General features: G+C 45.0%; 1 protein-coding gene across 2 annotated transcripts in view; it reads left to right on the forward strand.

Annotated features, from left to right (window-relative positions):
- The window catches only part of MFAP5 (microfibril associated protein 5), a 195,351-nt gene extending 186,925 nt beyond the window's left edge, over window positions 1-8,426 (forward strand). For both annotated transcript variants that reach the window (XM_068255104.1, XM_068255105.1), the window contains 2 exons: window positions 851-924; window positions 3,066-8,426. In XM_068255104.1, the coding sequence (XP_068111205.1) occupies window positions 851-924; window positions 3,066-3,148 (157 nt within the window). In that variant the 3' untranslated portion in view covers window positions 3,149-8,426. The remainder of the gene's footprint in view (window positions 1-850; window positions 925-3,065) is intronic.
- The last annotated feature ends 9,783 nt before the right edge of the window (window positions 8,427-18,209 follow it).

The raw sequence follows: 18,209 nt of genomic DNA on the forward strand, positions 1-18,209 counted from the left end.
AGCATAGGACTGAAAATAGCACTGAACCTATGCTATTTTTTATCCCTCTTAAGGGGGGGATTCCCGAAAGGTCTCCCTCAGGCACGCACAGTGCAGTGTAATAATATGGTAGGAAATCATGCTGGGTACACATAATGCAATTTCCTGTCCGACCGACTGACAATGGGATCGATCAGGAGCAGTTTGGATACAGATAATAATGAGGACAGCCAACATTGCTGATGATGGGGAAAGAGAAGCATTCACACAGCAGGGGAACAGGGCTGTGCTTATCCCTGACTCTGTGCTCTGTGAAATTCCCCAGAGCTGCTCCATGCTCTGTATACACACTGCTGCTCCATACTCTGTACACACGCTGCTGCTCCATCCAAAGTCAACTGTAGCAGGGAAAGAAAGGGGGCAGTGCTGTGAGCTGCAGGATACCTGCAGATATTCTGGTGTTTCAACTTGTGCCTGTCCCCAGACACTGCACCAACCCTGGTCTGAGGGGGGATTCTGGGCAGCTGTAATCCCCCCCTGCATTTGCCTATGCCTCTGGAACAGCTTTGCATGCATGCAATCTTCAGTTTGGTTAACCTATGGACAGCTATAATAGTCCTCCCTTTCGGAGACATTGAACTGATATCACAGGGCTGCAGACTCTGTAGGTTTTTTTTGAAAAAGAGCCTGGATTGTTTGTGATATATATTTGGGATTTTATATGATAGGAATAATAAAATAGTGGAATTTTGCATGCACCCAAGAGCCATATCATAGTTACACCACTGCAAGGTGTCCTGTAGTGCAAGAGCGGCCCGTGGTCCGTGATTGGCTCTGCGAGACAATGATGCCTGTTTTCCTCTATTTTCAGCGTACGTCGAGTCTACATGTTGAACAAGGAAATCTGCACTCGCATTATGTGTAAGGAAGATGAGATCATCCAAGGTGAGAATATTACAATTGGTGGCGTACATTTTTAGGACCAGCTTGTAAACCTAGTTTCCATTGTTCTCCTGCACAAATCCAGAGCAAAAAGAAAAAACAAAACTGTTTAATAGAGTCAATGTTTTTGTGTTTTTATTCTGTGCGTGTGCAGAGGTGGCTCCAGGGGAGGGGGGGTGGGGGGGCTTGCCAGTGCTGTAGCAGCCCCACGCCTCTACTTAACACCAGCAAAACACCCCCACATACGTGACAGGTGGCTACTGGCCGCACAATCTGCCCACGCTTCCCTCTCTCTATCCTTCTGCTGAGTGTGAGAAGCGTTAATCACAGCAGAAGACTCACCAGCTTCAACGTTCCAGCAATGATGTCATCTCTAGGCAAACCAATTTTTTCCTGCGGTACGCTGCCATGGGTACCTATTTGCCTAGTTATCTCACCTGTGGACCCAGCACCTGCCTAGCACCCTCAATAAAAACATCCTGGAGTCCCCCCTGGATTTATGGTACTTGGCCAAAATATCTTCAGGAACATTGTTCTTTAGTAGAAACATCTGTCATGACTCTTGGCTGTCCTATGAAGTTGTTCAGGAACTGTAATGAGGCACAGCAATCTTTGTCTCAGGAGATATAAAGTTAGAAAAGAGAACTGATGTAGAGCAGGGCTATGAAGTAAGTATTGCGTTGCAGCCTGATGAACTGGCCACCGTATGGAGCCAATAGATAAAATATCAGTAACGTAACATTTTCAGTATTTTTCTGTAGACTTACCTGGCCCCTATTCTCAAACTCTCCAATCCATCTAACACTAACCTCCCTCTTAGTGCCTAACACTAACCTCCTAATACCTAACACTAACCTGCACTCCTAGTGCCTAACACTAACCTCCTTCCCAGGGGAGGACTGGCCAGGGGGGGAAAGGGGAGATTTCCCCCTGGGCTGCCTCTCGTTTAGCGATTTAGGGCTGGTACAGGGCCTGTTGTATTCATGTTTTTGTATAAGGCAATGTGAACCACTAGGCTGGCTGAGGGAAATAAAAGTGCAATTACAGAGCAATTAGAGGGCGGTTAAGCTGGTAAATGTACACAGCAAGATGCAGAGCAGAGGCCTGCCTGAAGGGTCCGTAGGAAAAAAAAACTGTCTGCTCTCTTACCATCATAGCTCCCAACTGTCCCTCTTTTGAAGGGACAGTCCCTCTTTGGATGTGTGTGTGTGTCTTGGGAATTAAGGTGGCCATACATCTGTCGACTCTAATCAAACTGTTTTGATAATTACTATCGAATTGGATGAAAATTGGTGCTGCCACAAGCATGCCCAATTGACTATTTGCCTGATTTTCGTCAGAAATTGGTCAGATCTGATATGATGGGAAATCTCAGGCTGATGTGATTGATCAGGTGTGCAGCGGCATGTGATTATCAAGGACGGACTCAACGGAAACCCCTGGCTGTCGTCACTCCAAATGTATTATGTGATCCCAGTGCCAGTGCTTTACCTGTCACGCTGTCCTGCAAGTGTCCTTGCTGTATTTCCACATGGATGCCCCATGTGACTAGCGGCATATAGCAAGTGGAGCGCGTGTGTGGACGCCATTTGGGCTTGGGCAGGGCTGCCATGATAACGGGCCCCTAGGTTGTTTTCCCCCCAGGCTGAAAGGTCCCAGTCCTCCCCTGCTCCTTCCTAGTTCATAACATCCCCTCCTAATACCTAACACTAACCTTCCTCCTTGTGTGTAACACTAACCACCTTCCCTCCGAATGCCTAACTTCCCCTCCTAATTCCTAACACTAACCTCTCTCCTAGTGCCTACCTTCCCCTCCTAATACCTAACACTAACCTCCCCTCCTAATGCCTAACACTAACCACCTCCCCTTCTAATGCCTAACTCCCCCTCCTAATACCTAACACTAACCCCCCCCTCTTAATGCCTAAAAGTAACCTTCCTCTCCTGACAACCTGTATTCCAGGGTTCTATATTGTGTCAGGGTGACATCTCGTGTGTGCAGATCCTCAGAATGTAAACACGAGGCTCCTGCACTCAGGCAGTGTAGAATTCTTCAGAGGGTACAGTTTATGAGGTTGAAGATACTCTACATCATCTGACCAGCTGACTTGTTAATATTTTGACTTAATTATCTCCACATGCAGATGAGAAATGTCGTCAGCTGGCTGGACTTCCACCACGGCGTCTCCCACTACCAGAAGAAAATGAAGCTAATGACGGAAATTAAGAGTTGAGAATCAGAGTTATTACCCCACCATCTGGTTACATGTCCCAAGTTCTGAACACAGACTCCTCGTGAATTATTTCACAATTATATCCTTATATTCCTTTTACCCAGAAGTAGGACATCCCCTCTTTTAAACCCCATGTTGCCATTGTTTAGTGCCTCCCATCTATTATAGGGCCAACATTGAGATGGATTCACAGCTGCTTTGCAGGACCTCTTGAATCCTTCAGACATGGCTGATAGTCCTGAGGATACTAATGGCTAATAGGAACTTCTGACATTGTTTCACCAGGACTAAGGGACCATTGTCCTGCATCAATCATGCAACACCTTGTTCAGCATTTTACTGTGTCCTAGAACAGGTATGGAGATCTAATTCCCACACAGTGCAGTTTCACAGACATGAGATTAATGTATCATTATCCATGCTGGACTAGAATACTGGAGGACAACAGTGGAAATAAGGTCCTTTATTGGGGTATTGGGGCAGAGGTAGGTGACGGTGTATCACTTTGTCCGCTAATCTCTTTTGCCAAAAACACATAAGCAGCTCCATATTTTCCTCCTCCAGCTTCCAGAGTTGCTCCTCACCTTCTCCAGCTTCCTGGGCTTCTCCAGCTTCCTGGGCTGCTCCTTACCTAGCCTTATCCACAACAACTCCAACTTTCAGAATGACTATCTCTCTCACCCATCTTCTAGAGAAGTCTTCTTTTTTATCTTTGAGAGCATCTTCCTCCCTCTTCAAGCTACCAGAGTGGCAACTTCCCACTTATAGCATGAGAGGCAACAGTCTCAGTTCTCTAGCTTCCAGTGCACCTCCCTCCAATAGCTTTCAAAACAGCTGCTCCCTTCTTCTTGCCTTCTCCTCCTTCCAGACTCACTTCTTCCCACCTATAGTTGCCAGACTAACTACCATTCTCACTCAACTGTAGCTTCCAGTGCTCCTTCCTCCATCAGCTTTCAGAGCAGCTCCTTCCCATCTCTAGATTCCAGAGCAGCTTTCTCTTTCCTGCATCTTCCAGAACAGCTTCCCCATGTTCCAGCTTCTGCTGTATTTACTTCATTGCTTCTTCCACCAGTACTCTTGTCTAGCTTCTAAAGTGATTCTCTCCCTTCCTCTCCCAGCTTCTAAGGCAGTTCCCTTATTCCTCCAGTATCTAAAGCAACTCCCTTTCAGAGTGCCTCTTCCCCTCATCCAGCTTCTAACACATCCTCTTACATTCTCCAGCTTTTACAATAGCCCCCTCTCTTATTCACAGATGAACTCCCTCCCCAGCTTCCTTTGAAGTATCCTTTCTTCCACTTTCAGTCTTAAGAGCACCTCTACCCTTTATCCAGCCCTCCGCCTCCCTCCTTCTATTCCTTCATGCCTTCCTTCCTTCTCCAGCTTGCAGAGCAGATGCTTCCTTCATTTCCAGAGAGACTTCTTCCTCCAGCTTCCAGAGCAAGTTATTGCTACCTCAGGTTAGCGTACATGTCTGTCCTTTAGTTTTCTAAGCAGCTACCTCTCTCCTCTATCATCCAGAGCAGCTCCCTCCTACCCCAGCTTCTCCTTCAGTTACTTTCCTCCCTCCAACTTGGAGAGAGTCTACCTCACTCCTTCACCTTTCAGAGCATCTACCCCATTTTCCAGAATCCAGAGCAGCTCCCTCGCTCCTCTAGGCTCAGGAGCAGATGCCTCCCTCCAGGGACGGATCTAGGGGGGGGGGGGCAAGTGGGTATCTTTCCCCAGGCGCAGTTTGTTGAATTCTTAAAAAGGCGGCAAAATGAATGGCAGTTTAGGCGCCAAAACCTGACCTTTAGGCGCCAAACTTGACCTTGCCCCAGGCGCAACTTGGTCTTGATCCGTCCCTGCCTCCCTCCTCTAGGTTCCAGAGCAGCTGCCTCCGTCCTTTCTTTTCCAGAGTGGCTGTTTCCCTTTTCTGGATTTCAATGTGATTTCCTTCCTCCACTTCCAAAGTGGCTCCTTCTCTTCTGGCATATGAGCGAATATAGGTAGAAGGAAGCACATACCATAGAAACGTCTGGCAGAACCAGATATCTGGAAAGACTTCAAAGGCCTGGGACGAGGGTGGCTGCAGCCCAAGAGGCTGGATGAGCATTGAAGATGAGAGGTTTCTGCATATTGAAAAGGGAGGCTACAAATGGGGACCAAAATATGGAAAAGGGAACTGCTACCCAAGGGAGCTGTATACAATAGAGGGCAACTGATGTGCATGGATATTACACATGGAATAGGGGGCTGTTCATGGAATGGGGGGGAGGGGGCTGCTGCAGATGGGAGAGGAGCCACAAGAAACTTGGCCTAAAAGTGAAAAGAGTACAATGTACCTTTGTGTACTGGAAAATCCATGCTGTTTAGGGTACTTAGTTGGCGTAGTTCTTTGCAGTGCCTCCAGTTCTGGTCATATGGATTATTTGGTTTTCTCTCTTGGGTCATTCTTGTGGTGAAGAAGTCTCCCAGTAGCCTCTTCAATTTTCCGTATTCAACAGTGATGAGCGAAAACGCCAATATTCTTTTCGCATTCATTTTGGCAAAAGTAATGTTAAATTCGATTTTCAACCAAAAATTGAATTGAAAATTCGTTTAGTTATTTTTTGCGTTTTTAGCAGGGTTGCTCGTAAACTACGCCAGTGCGAATCTACACGTCGTAGTCCGCAACTACGCATCGTAGTTCATAAATGAAGTTTAAAAACATCGCGTACGTATTTCCGCGTAGTCGTAGTACCGCTATTCGAAGCTTCGCCCGCTACGCGTAGTTGACGTATGTATTGCGAAGTCGACTACGCGTGTGGTAACTGCGTCTATACGGATCATTGCGCATGCGCAGAAACATTATTGCCCTTTTATACGTATACAATTCCGCATTGGAAGGTGGAATGTACGCATATATTAGTTCACTCATGCGCATATTTAGCGGATTATTGTGGAAATGTTTCCGCATAAGGGCATAAGCGTCCGCATACACTATGCTTCGCACTACGCGAAGCTTCCGTATTTTAACGTGTGTAGTCTACGAAATGCAAACGTAGCGAAGCTTCTGATTTCAAAACCGTAGTTTGCGAATCGTAATTGCGTAGAACTACGCGTAGTTCCAGCATAGCGTAGTTGGCTGACTACGACCATCCCTGGTTTTTAGCAAATTTTCACGGTAAAATATCAATTTATTTGCGGTAAAAATATCGTTTGTCTGTGTTGTTACGCTTTTCACAATTTTTTGTGGTAAAAATATTGATTTTTCATGTTTTGGCGGTAAAAATAGCCTATTTTTAATGGTAATTGCTCAAACGCGAAATAGCATTTTCGATGCGGAAATGACTTTGGCGAAAATGTGCAAGCAACACTGGTATTCAAGCTGCATTTTGAGGAGCACAGTTCAACCAATGAAGCTCTTGTAGGAGGTCTACAGCTGCCATACCCTGTCTATGAAGGGTTTCCTGAGCTCACCTATATGTTTGACTAAAGCTATCCTATCTCCGCCAGGACACAGATACTCCATATTCCTTAGTTAATGTGCTAAACCCAAACATCTTTTGGATGGGGGATAAAGGAAAGGTCTAAGAGCTCAGAAATTAGTCAGAAAGGACAAATGGTCCATCCCCTTATAGGATCCCCTGGGAGGACATGTGAGCCGCATCCCTGTGCCAACCAATGTCAGATGCTGTATGTGAAAGATATGAATGACACCTCCATTCCTGCACATAAGGCACAGAATGCTGGACAATGAGCCGTGCCTGACTGACGCATTTCAGCAAATAATAAACATGTGCACACAGTATAAGAAACCATGTTAAAGCCCCAGTTTAGTGACCTTTTTTCCATTGTATTTATTAGCAATGTATTTTATGCTGTTAATGCAATATCATAGTTTATTCAAAAATGTTTAAAGTTTTCCATAAACAAATAGGACACACCTGGTGCAGCAGCATGCTCTCCTTGCTATGGACTTACCCACAATGCAACGGCAATGAGTTAGTGGGAAGGCGTGGCTTAAAGTGAAGATAGCAGTCACCCCTTTCCTCTGCTACTCATGTCACTGCAGGGGACTGGGTGGGTTCTGACTGAGAGAGGGATGCAAAAGATTTAAATTTTTTTCTGCAAAAGCTTTACATTTTTTTTATTGCAAAAAAAAAAAATCTAATAAAATTTTAGATGCATTAAAAATCTAATATACATTTCTAGTAAAGGCAGGGTTGTATTCACAGGAGAGCAGCTACTGCAACCACAGGGGGGCCCAGAGCTGTAAGGGGGCCCCAACTACTACTTCACTCCCTCCAATGAAGGGGTTCATCCTCCAGATCAGGTGTTTTGTGGCTACACTTGTTATGGGTGTGAGGATTTTGATGGCCACACTTGTTTTATGACCCACGTGGATTTAAGCCAAGGCCACATAGGCCATGGCCAAGGGCACCACAGGATCAAGGGCGGGTGAGCAACAGGCTACACTAGGGGGAAGGGTCACTTTGCTACCCATTCTGGAGGGAGGGGGTTCATCCGGCTATCTATATGGAAAGGGAGGGGTCATCTAGTTTCTTATACTAACTAGAGGGAAGCAGGAGAGGGTTCACAGGATACCTATACTGGAGGGGAAGAGGGGTTCGTCAGGCTATCTAAACTGGAGGAGGGGGGAAGAGTCATCTGGCTACCTATACTGTAGGGAAGAGTCAACATGCTACCTATACTGGAGGGAGGGGGAAGGCTCATCTAGTTACCTATACTGGAGGGGGGAGGTTCATCTGGATATCTATACTGAAGGGGGCGGCTGCTGACAGTAGCCTTGGGTGGTAAAGAGTACAAATCCAGTCCTGCCCACGTGAGATGAGCCCCCAGGCTGTGAGGGTCACCAGGGGTAGGCAAGGAAAAGGGTGTAAACATAGGAGTGGGGACTCAAAGGTTTGCTGGGGGGGGGAGGGGGCATGATCTGTAGTTGCGCCCCTGAGTAAAGATGTTCCCGAGCTGCGGCTTTAAAACTTGGGGTTTATCTATATTTTTTTAAAAAATTTGCATTTTTGGAGTTTAATTCTTTTCAATGTATTTGCCACAGTTATATGTACTTTTGTTTTGCTTCTATCTTGTTAGTTCCTAACAAATTGATAGGCGCCACTCTCTGCAGAATCAGTCCTGTGAGACAAGTGCAGATTCTCACTTTGAAGTGCTGACGAGTAGCTGAGTTGCTTTCAGATAGAAGTTAAATCACTATTGCCGTTGTTGTGCCTTTATATCCCTCTGTATACAATGATCCTTCTGTTATCACATAAACATGTTTAATGAAACCAAGTCTGCCTTCAGCCTCTATGTAGCCCTGGAATTTTCATTACAGTATATGCATTTTATGCTAAGCTATAGCACAGATGTGACTGATGTTTCTCTGCATCCATCACTTACCTCCGTTAGTATTTCCCCACAGTTCAAAAATAAATTGCACTTACTGCAGTCAGAGGAGTGGGGGACTACTGATGACGTGTTGGAGTTGTTCAACTTCCAATCAGAACCTGAATCTTCACAGATGGATACTGCAGCAGGGGGTGTGAACTTACCCTTGTCGCTGCTTCTGGCCACTCCTCACCATGTCGCGTTCCAGCTCTGCAATACTTCCTCCTTCACAGCCGGAGAGAGGAAGTATTGGAGAGCTGAAAGGTGACGTGCAGCACAGTGGCCAGAGGCGGCGACAAGGTTGAGTTACACCCCCTGCATCTGGTTCTGATTATAAGAATTTGGAATAGAGTTCAGAATTCAAACAACTTGAACATGTCAACACTATATATAGGGGATGCATTCTGACTGGTTGTTGTTGCTGCTGCTTGCTGAGTAACCTGTACAAGATGAACTCGTGTAATATATAAATAAATATATATATATATATATATATATATATATATATATATATATAGCCATAAAAAACTAACCCCCCCCCCCCCCCCTTATAGTAATTCCCATAGAGACCACCATTCCAACACAGGGTCCTTCTTCATTTTCTGGCCACGTTCCCAGCCTTGAACAAGTGCGTCCATGATGATCGTAATATGCTAATTAGGTAATTATGTGAAATTTTGCATAAAATGGCCATAGGTAATTAAAATTTGGATATTCAATTGATTTTGCATAATCCATTTTTAATTTTGTGTAATCATGCCGAATTTTATGTAATTTCATGCTCACTTTAGCGCAAAGCCCCTGTACATGCTATTGTCACCAAATTGCTATGTATGTTAAGAGGAAAAGAGTTAAAGAGACTCTGTATCGAAAAAAGGGCCCCTGGGGGGTACTTACCTCGGGAGGGGGAAGCCTCTGGATCCGATTGAAGATTCCCCGTCCTCCTCCGTCCCACAGTGGTCTTGCTGGGCCCCTGGCCACAGCCAACACTTTGTCTGCAGTAGCGCCTGCAATATTTACCTTCCCCAGCGCAGGCGCAGAGGCGTCTCTCGTCTTGGATCAGGCGGAAATAGCCGATCCCAGTCAGGTCCACTCTACTGTGCAGGCGTCTTGCGCGTGGGATTGGCTATCTCTGCCTGATCCCAAGCCAAGAGCTGCTACTGCGTCTGCGCTGGAGCCGGGGAAGGTAAATATTTACATGGCCGCCGTTCAGAGCAGCTCAGCGAGACCACCGTGGGACGGAGCAGGACGGGGGTAGCCTCAATCGGATCCAGAGGCTTCCCCCTCCCGAGGTAAGTACACTCCAGGGGCCCCTTTTTTTATACAGGTTTTCTTTAAAAAATATTTTTCAAAAAGACCTTATCGTTTTTGAGAAAATCGATTTCAAATATTCAAAGGAAAAATGTTTTTTAAACTCAGCATAATGTAATTCTACGTAGTTTAAAAAACATTTGTCCTTTGAATTTTTTAAATCGATTTTCTCAAAAACGGTATGGTGTTTTTTGACTTGTTCTCACTATTCCCCTTAACATACGTAGCAATTTTGGTGACAATATGGGAGCTTTGCTTTTAACCCCTAAAGTCAAGTTTAGTAAGAAAGCTCTTAGGACCATTGTAGCCCCTTACACACTCCAATGCGTTCTGGTTCACCATGAGCTTATTGGTTAGTCTGTACCTCTAGGTGTTACAAGCCCTACTCCATAGAGCCAAATTAATCCATGCTATGCACTGATGAGGATTAACCAATCCGAAACAGTCTGTATGCATGTTGGATTATTGTGGCTCTGTACAAATTAACAAGCTGACACATCATTGCATTCCAGCGGTTCTGGAGGTGTGTTAAGCTTCTAAGGGCAACAATGGTTAATTTGCATATATTCAGCAGTGATGCCCTGGGAGACATCTCAAGCTCACTCCAGCCTGAATTATCGCAAATTCTTTCTGTTTTAAGAAAGCAAACTTTTGTTTTCCAAAATTATGGGCAATTGCAAAATTACGGTTCCTGATAATGGTCACAAACAAAATGTACAAATCAGATTTTTTTTCCCCTGAAAATTCACACTACACTTTTGCATTGTAATTGAGAATTACGATGCAAAATTAGGATTATGGACAATTCCTGCTCCGCACTAACCCAGACCGGACATGCAAAAGTAAGGCTTGTCTTTTGCCTCCATACACGAGTGCTTCATTCTACTGAATATGGATGCACAGATGAAACTCAACATTACCTCTTTATTCTAAAACTTACTTACTTACAGCATAAAACCTACTAGTCTACCATAAAAAAAAATGTAGCAGAACAGCATTCAAACAGTTAACCACTCTGCGACCAGCTAACACCGATTGGAGGCCGCAGAGTGCTGCTCTGCACATTCACTCACTGCAGGCTATGTGTAGAGAGCAAGGAGACACATTGCCCACGGGACAGGAAGGGGGAGGGGTGATACATCTAGTGCAAGAAGTAGCACTGCCTGTTGCTATTTTCCAGAATTTTGGCCAAACTATGGAAAAAGGTTCCCAGGTGGAAGAACACAGTGACTGAGCACCAAAGCAGCACCCCTAGCCATGGCTACATCCAATGCTGTGAGCACCTGCAGCCTTATGGTAGGTACACCACTGATTGGTAATGACAGTGATAAAGTAACATGATGAATAAAATGTATAATGAATTCCAAGACATAAAAGGGGGAGAGAGCCCTGCCCTTGCGAGCTTACAATCTAACATTATCTTTTGTTTATATTCCTCTGTTGCTACAATTAGTATACAGCCAGCAGCGTGCTGACCCTGAACAGCACTGAGCTGTGAAGCAGAGAGAGGTGAGAAATGATCAGTTAATAGATATTTATATATAAATGCAGCAGCTATGCAATAAAATGCAATGGCAGCTTTCAAAACAGATAAACTGTACTTTGGGAATTTGTAATTTGTAAACAGACAATATTACTTGTGCACAAAAGCAAATATGATAACTGTCTGTATGGGTACTACAAAGTAGGCAAACACATTTTTATTGAATGTTATGTCAGAGTTTTATCCCACTTTAAATTGCATTACATTACAGAACGACAGCTGCAGTACTGGTGCCTGGCATAGCCATTTATTTTAAACAAATGATGGAAAGTCACTTTGAAGCAATTTTTTTTTGCTGCAGTGGATGAAGAAAATATGTTATTATGTGAAATATCTCCCATTCTTTTTGAACTGAGCACATAGCTGGCATACTCACAGCAATCCTTCAGTCATCACAGTATAGGCATCAGTTGATATATCCTGGCTATACAGTATTAGTGACACAGTAGTTTCTACAGTGCTGAGAAACAACGAAAGTGCAAAACAACATCTCCCCCCCCCCCCCCCCCACTCCCCCCGACACCCATCTGACTTTCACATCCCCCGGGTTGGTCTGAGCAGCCGGCATCACATATACATCCGCACACCTGCTGTGTGTTTGTGATTACAAACAGCCTCCCCCGCACACAGCTGCAGGTGCGAGTCACTCTATACTCATCCCCTCCCTCCCCACCTCGTCCAACCTGCCCCTCGCTGGGGTCACACATGCATTCATGTATCGAAAGCCAGCCTAATGATATCGGCTAAGAGAGAGATAACTGAATACAATAATGGCCGCTGAAAAAGTGCAGCACTGAATTCAGCAAAGGTTTTCCAAAAATGACTATTTTTACCTCATGAAGTATAAAACGTATTTCCTTGATTTCCTGCACCATACTATGTCCATATTACAGACAATATCATCGTGTTGGGATGCAATTATTATTATTTATTTCATTTATAAAGCGCCAACATATTTTGCAGCGCTGGACATTAGTTTAGGTTACAGACAATATTTAGGGGCGACATACAGCAATATGACAACACAGGAATACAAGAAAACCAGATCACACAGCACAGTATGAGTACAAGGTAATGCTTAGTCAGTCACTGGAGGGGAGCATGGAGATTAGGCAAGTTAGGTTCACTCAGATCCATAGGATGGCTGTATGGTAATGGAGGTGCATGATCAGGTAGGACACAAAAGGAGGAGGACCCTGCCCGAAGGCTTACAATCTAGAGGGAGAAGGGGGGGGGGGGAGGGAGGGAGGGGCACAAAAGGTAGGGGATCGGAGTTCAGCTGCGGGTTTAGAGCACTTGTGAGGGGTGGTAGGCCAGAGTGCAAAGGTGAGTTTTGAGGGCCCTCTTGAAGATGTTGAAGGAGGGGGCTGCCGTAATTGGTGGAGGTAGGAAGTTCCATAGTTTTGGAGCAGCTCTTGAGAAGTCCTGGAGGCGTGCATGGGACTGGGTGATGTGCGGGGTGGTCAGGCAAAGTTCATTGGAGGAGCGGAGTGAGCGGCTAGGTGTGTACCTCTGAGTAAGATCGGACATGTAGGTTGGACAGGTTTTGTAGACGGATTTGTAGGTCAGACACAGTATCCTGAATCTGATTCTGGACTGGAAAGGAAGCCAGTGGGAGGATTCACAGAGGGGAGCCGCCGTGGTGTAGCGGTGGGAGGAAAGGATAATTCTGGCTGCCGCATTCATGATGGACTGCAGTGGGGCTGTTCAGGTCATAGGGAGACCAGACAGAAGGGCATTGCAGTAGTCAAGACGGGAAATTATAAGGGTATGGATGAGGAGTTTGGTGGTGGAAGAGGTCAGGAAAGGGTGGATCTTGCAGATGCTACGAAGGTGGAAGTTGCAGGACTTTGTGAGGTTTTGGATGTGGTCAGTGGCGTAGCTAAGGAGCTGTGGGCCCTGATGCAAGTTTTACAATGGGGCTCCCCCAAGCAATCTGTACATAACAACTGATACGGCGCACCAAAACCTGACAATGGCAACTACAGGTGCAAGAAGGGGATGGGGAACAGTTTGTTAATGATTACCACTATTCAAAGTATCTATAGAAGTGATTTTTATCAGCACAGGACCAATAGAGAGCTAATACTGTAGTTGATGGAGGGCCCTTCAGGGCCCCTCTTGCCCAAGGGCCCCGATGCGGTCGCAACCTCTGCAACCCCTATTGCTACGCCTCTGGATGTGGTGAGTGAAGGAGAGTGCGGAGTCCAGGGTGACTCCCAGACTGGGCCTGTGCAGTACACTCCTGGTGCCATCAGGGGGAGTGAGGACACGGCAACACAGGCGCAGTGGTTTTCAGACTTTAAAGTCTGAAATTCCAGAAGTGAACCAGAGGCGGGGCCGGAGCATCGGTGAGTGGCTGCACAGGCACAGGATGTCTGTGGGGGACCATTAGAAGCCCCGGGTAACTTAAACTCATTTTCCCCTGACCCCCCTACAGTGTCCCTTTAAATAACAGGACGTGTGGGATGTTTCTGGTGTGCAGCGGTCAGTACCTACCTTAAGCTGAAGGAAGGACAACCAGTGAACCAGCAAAAGGGGCGTGGGCGTCCAAGGCTTGTTGATTGTATGGTGACCGAAGGCTAGTCTGCCTGTACTGATTCCTGCATCAGAAAAGATGCCTTGCCTACAATGGGCACATAAGCAACTAGAGCATGGAGGGATGGTAGACAGAAGCCTGGCTGATGATGCACATTCCCTTTGGAATCATGTGGTTGCTACTTTGACACGTACTACAAACCAAACGATTGCTGCAGACCACACGCATGAAAAACAACACCGATCCATGGAGGCCTCACCTCGCAAATTACAGGACTTAAAGGATCTGCTGCTAACGTCTTGGTGTCACCTTCAGAGGTTTGTGGAGTCCATGCCTCATTATGTTAAAGCCCTTTTGGTGACACTATAGGTGGTATCTACAAAATACAATGTACAGTAGGTGTCTCTACCATTACACACACACGCACGCACGCACGCACACACACACACACACACACCTCTAGTAGCTGTGAATACACTATAGAAGCTTTGTCTTGGCAGCTTTCATCATAAAGTAAACACTGAGGCTTAACCCTTTCAGTGCCCCCTAGAAAGTTACTCCAAGTTGATACTTTTTTTTTTAAGCTTTCCGTAATTGTAATGAAGATTTTTTTTATCCCCATAAAGGTTATTGTGCTGGGTCTAATCTTTTAGAGCAGAGAGGAGGTTTTGAGTTTAGTTCCATTTTAAAGAGGAACTCTAGTGAAAATAATGTAATTAAAAATAAAAGTGCTTCATTCTTACAAGAATTATGTATAAATTATTTAGTCAATGTTTGCCCATTGTAAAATCTTTCCTCTCTCTGATTTACATTCTGACATTTATCACATGGTGACATTTTTACTGCTGGCAGGCGATGTCACTGGAAGTAACTGCTGCTTGCTTTTTTGGCAGTTGAAAACAGCTGTAAACAGGTATTTCCCACAATGCAAGGACTCAGGAGGTTCACAGACAGGAAATTGCCAGGCCCATGGGCCTCACAGTTACCTGTAGGAGGGGTTTCACCACAATCTCAGCCATACAAAGACCATTGATGATCCATTTGTGAAAAGGAATAGATTTCTCATGTAAAAGAGGGTGTCAGCTACTGATTGGGATGAAGTTCAATTCTTGGTCACGATTTCTCTTTAAGTGTGTCAATAGGATTTCTTTAATGGATACATTATTCATAATGGAATCAATATCTTTTGAATCATGAAATAGATCATCCATCACATAAAAAACACACACATTGTATTGTTTCATTACAAAGATAACACAGACAGTATAAAAACAGTGTTCAGCATTTTATCCAATAAACCAGCTATAAGACTATTTCTTAAAGTACTTGAAAATAAATACCCTTTATGCACAGCGATATTTCATGATATCCCAACAAAAAGCTTCCCATAGGCATGTGATTTGGTTTGATGAATGGGGAAAACGTTTTGGGCGCTAGTCTAGTTTAGGGGACCCAGCGGGAATCTCCATAGACTAGTGCCGCACACTCACTTTGCAAACGGATTTCGCTGATCCGTAAAGCAAGATATTGAACCACTTCCGGACCGTGGTAATTGAAATCTACGCCCTGTTTGGAACCTCTTATCCCTGCCAGGGCGTAAATTTCAATTACTGTGCTTCCGCCGCTCCTGACGATCAGGCCACTCTCCCACCACTGCAGCCTACTTGCCCTGCTGTTGGTATGAAGGCGGAGCTCTGTGAGCCGGTCAGGAGCCCATTTCATTGGTTTTTGACCCCGTGGTCACTGTGAGCTAATCTCATAGTAGTAACATAAATAAGAAGATGAAGAAGAAAGAGAGAAGAACAAGAAAAAGAAGAATTTATTCGTAATCCCTGATCCAGGGATTTTATCTGATTGCCATCTAGAGTAGGGAAGGAATTTTTTTCCCTTTTGAGGCTAATTGGACCATGCCTTGTAAGGGTTTTTTGCCTTCCTCTGGATCAACAGGGATATGTGAGGGAGCAGGCTAGAGTTGTACTTTGTTTTCTGGTTGAACTCGATGGATGTATGTCTTTTTTCAACCCAAATAACTATGTAACTATGTAATAATAACAATAGTTATTAGACATTATTATTATAACAGTAATAATAATAATAGTAAAGTAAGTCCAGCATTATCAGTGTACCCTCCCCCACCACCATCTGCACAGACAAGGGCTGCTGCTTGTGGCGTCCTATTCTAGTGGAGAGAAAGTGAGTGCAGCTCTGTGGGGATGGGGCGGTTTAGGGAGGGGTGATTTCCTCCAATTAGAACGTCCGGCGCCATATACAAACTTTCTGTGACGGGAAACCAGAGCCACAAACCAGAACGTGTTTACACTGTATATACTGTACTCCACTGAGAACAAACACAGAAACTCCAACACATTTTACTACAGTCACCCCATTATTCTAATTACAAGTAAACACTTTCATGCACACAGCTCACATCAGTTGTATCTAGAAAAACTGCGCCTTTGGCAAACATTGAAATTCACCCATGGGGGAGGAGGGGGTGCCCCTTCAAATATTTTACCATGTAGCCTCGGGTGAATTGGTTGAGTCCAAGCTGAAGTGAAGCATGGCCTATACCAGAAATGCTATGAAGCAGCGCCCCCCATAAGAGGCGCCCATGGCACATGCTATATCTGTACCCCTGTATGTACGCCTCTGGATCACATATCATCAGCTTTGTGTTATTAAAGTGTATCTCCGGCCACACAATAGTACAGTATAACTTTCCATGTGACTGGGCTGATATCCAGAAGATTACAAACAACTCAGCACAGAGCATATCCTCCATACCAGAAAAACACAACCACTGTACAAGGTAATAAGCAGAACTTTATTGGACAAGCACAATATGGAGCAAAACAAAGAAAAGCTATTAAAAATGTCCCAAAACACAACTGACTGTACTAAATAAAAATACAGAGATGCACAGTAACTGGAATGCATCCTGGGCTCACCAGTGGACAAATCTGGATTTGTGCAACAAAAGAGTAAAGATCTGGATTTGTGCATCTATCTAATATGTTTCTTGTTGCTGTGATGAGTCTTACCATTGGGTATTATATTTTTGTTACACTGACGCAGTATGGTGGCGGGAGCATTCTGTTGTACTGCAAAGGCAGGGAACGCTCCCAGTGACGCCAGCTGGGCCGCGTATTGCGCAGTACAGCATGACTGGGAATGACTGGAGAAAAAGACTATGCCAGTAATTGGAGGATCGGAGCAGCCCAGGCGGATGACGAGAGAGCCCACGGCCTAAAGGGGGGCTGAGGGAGCCCACGGTAAGTGTAAATGTTGCACTTTATGTCATCTCAGGTTTCCTTTAATGATAACCTACATGTCATTTTGTTAATCATTAGCACCTGTTTGGTAAAAGTGTTTCATCACGCACTGGAGTCGACCATATGCTAGCAAAATCATTAACTGTCTGCCACTGTCAGTGTACCTTGGAGAACTAAAGGCAAGAAGGGTTCAAACTAAAATATAATTTACGTTTTATTACATTTTGATCGTTGTTATGATAGGTAAAAATGATTCACCTGATGAATAAAAACTATTCACTGCATTATTTTCAAAGTCCTCCTCCCTTTACATCGTTTTTGTCTAAAATGTTTATGCACTTCACTGCATATAAGATGATTTAGGGCTGGTTCACACGGGCTTCTGCTGAGCTTCTGCTTAGCGTCTCGTTCAAGCGCTGTGGGTTTTTAACAGCTTAGCTTTTAACGGCTTTTGAAGGCTTTTAATGGCTTTCAGGAGAGCGTTATGTTTTCTGGGCTTTTGGTGGCTTTTGCAGGAAGTATAGGGAAAGGCTGGGCTTTCATGAGCTTTCATTGGGCATACAGTAAAAAATGGCGCATGGAGCCGCCGCTAATGTGTTGAAAACGCCATTTTGCGTTTTAATGTTAAAACATTAAATAGCGTTTTAATGTTAAAATGCCTTTTTTTTTTATTTCTCACAATAAGCAAAAAAAAAAAATGGCATTTATATACATGTTAACCTCCCTGGCGTTCTGAACAAGCTAGGCTCGTCCAGAGACGCCGGAGGTCACCGATCAGGCCCCGCTGGGCCGATTTGAATATTTTTTTTTTAAACACGCAGCAAGCACTTTGCTTGCTGCGTCTCCTACCTGATTGCCGCCGTTCACCGCCGATCCGCCGCTACCTGACGCGATACAGAGAGCCCCCGCCGAGACCCCAGTGCCAGGCAGCGCTGAGGGGTGGATCGGGTCTCCCTGTGACGTCACGACGTCGATGACGTCACGACGTTCGTCGCCATGGCGACAGAGGAAGCCCACGGGTC

Source organism: Hyperolius riggenbachi, chromosome 10, assembly GCF_040937935.1.
Source record: "Hyperolius riggenbachi isolate aHypRig1 chromosome 10, aHypRig1.pri, whole genome shotgun sequence".
NCBI lineage: Eukaryota > Metazoa > Chordata > Amphibia > Anura > Hyperoliidae > Hyperolius > Hyperolius riggenbachi.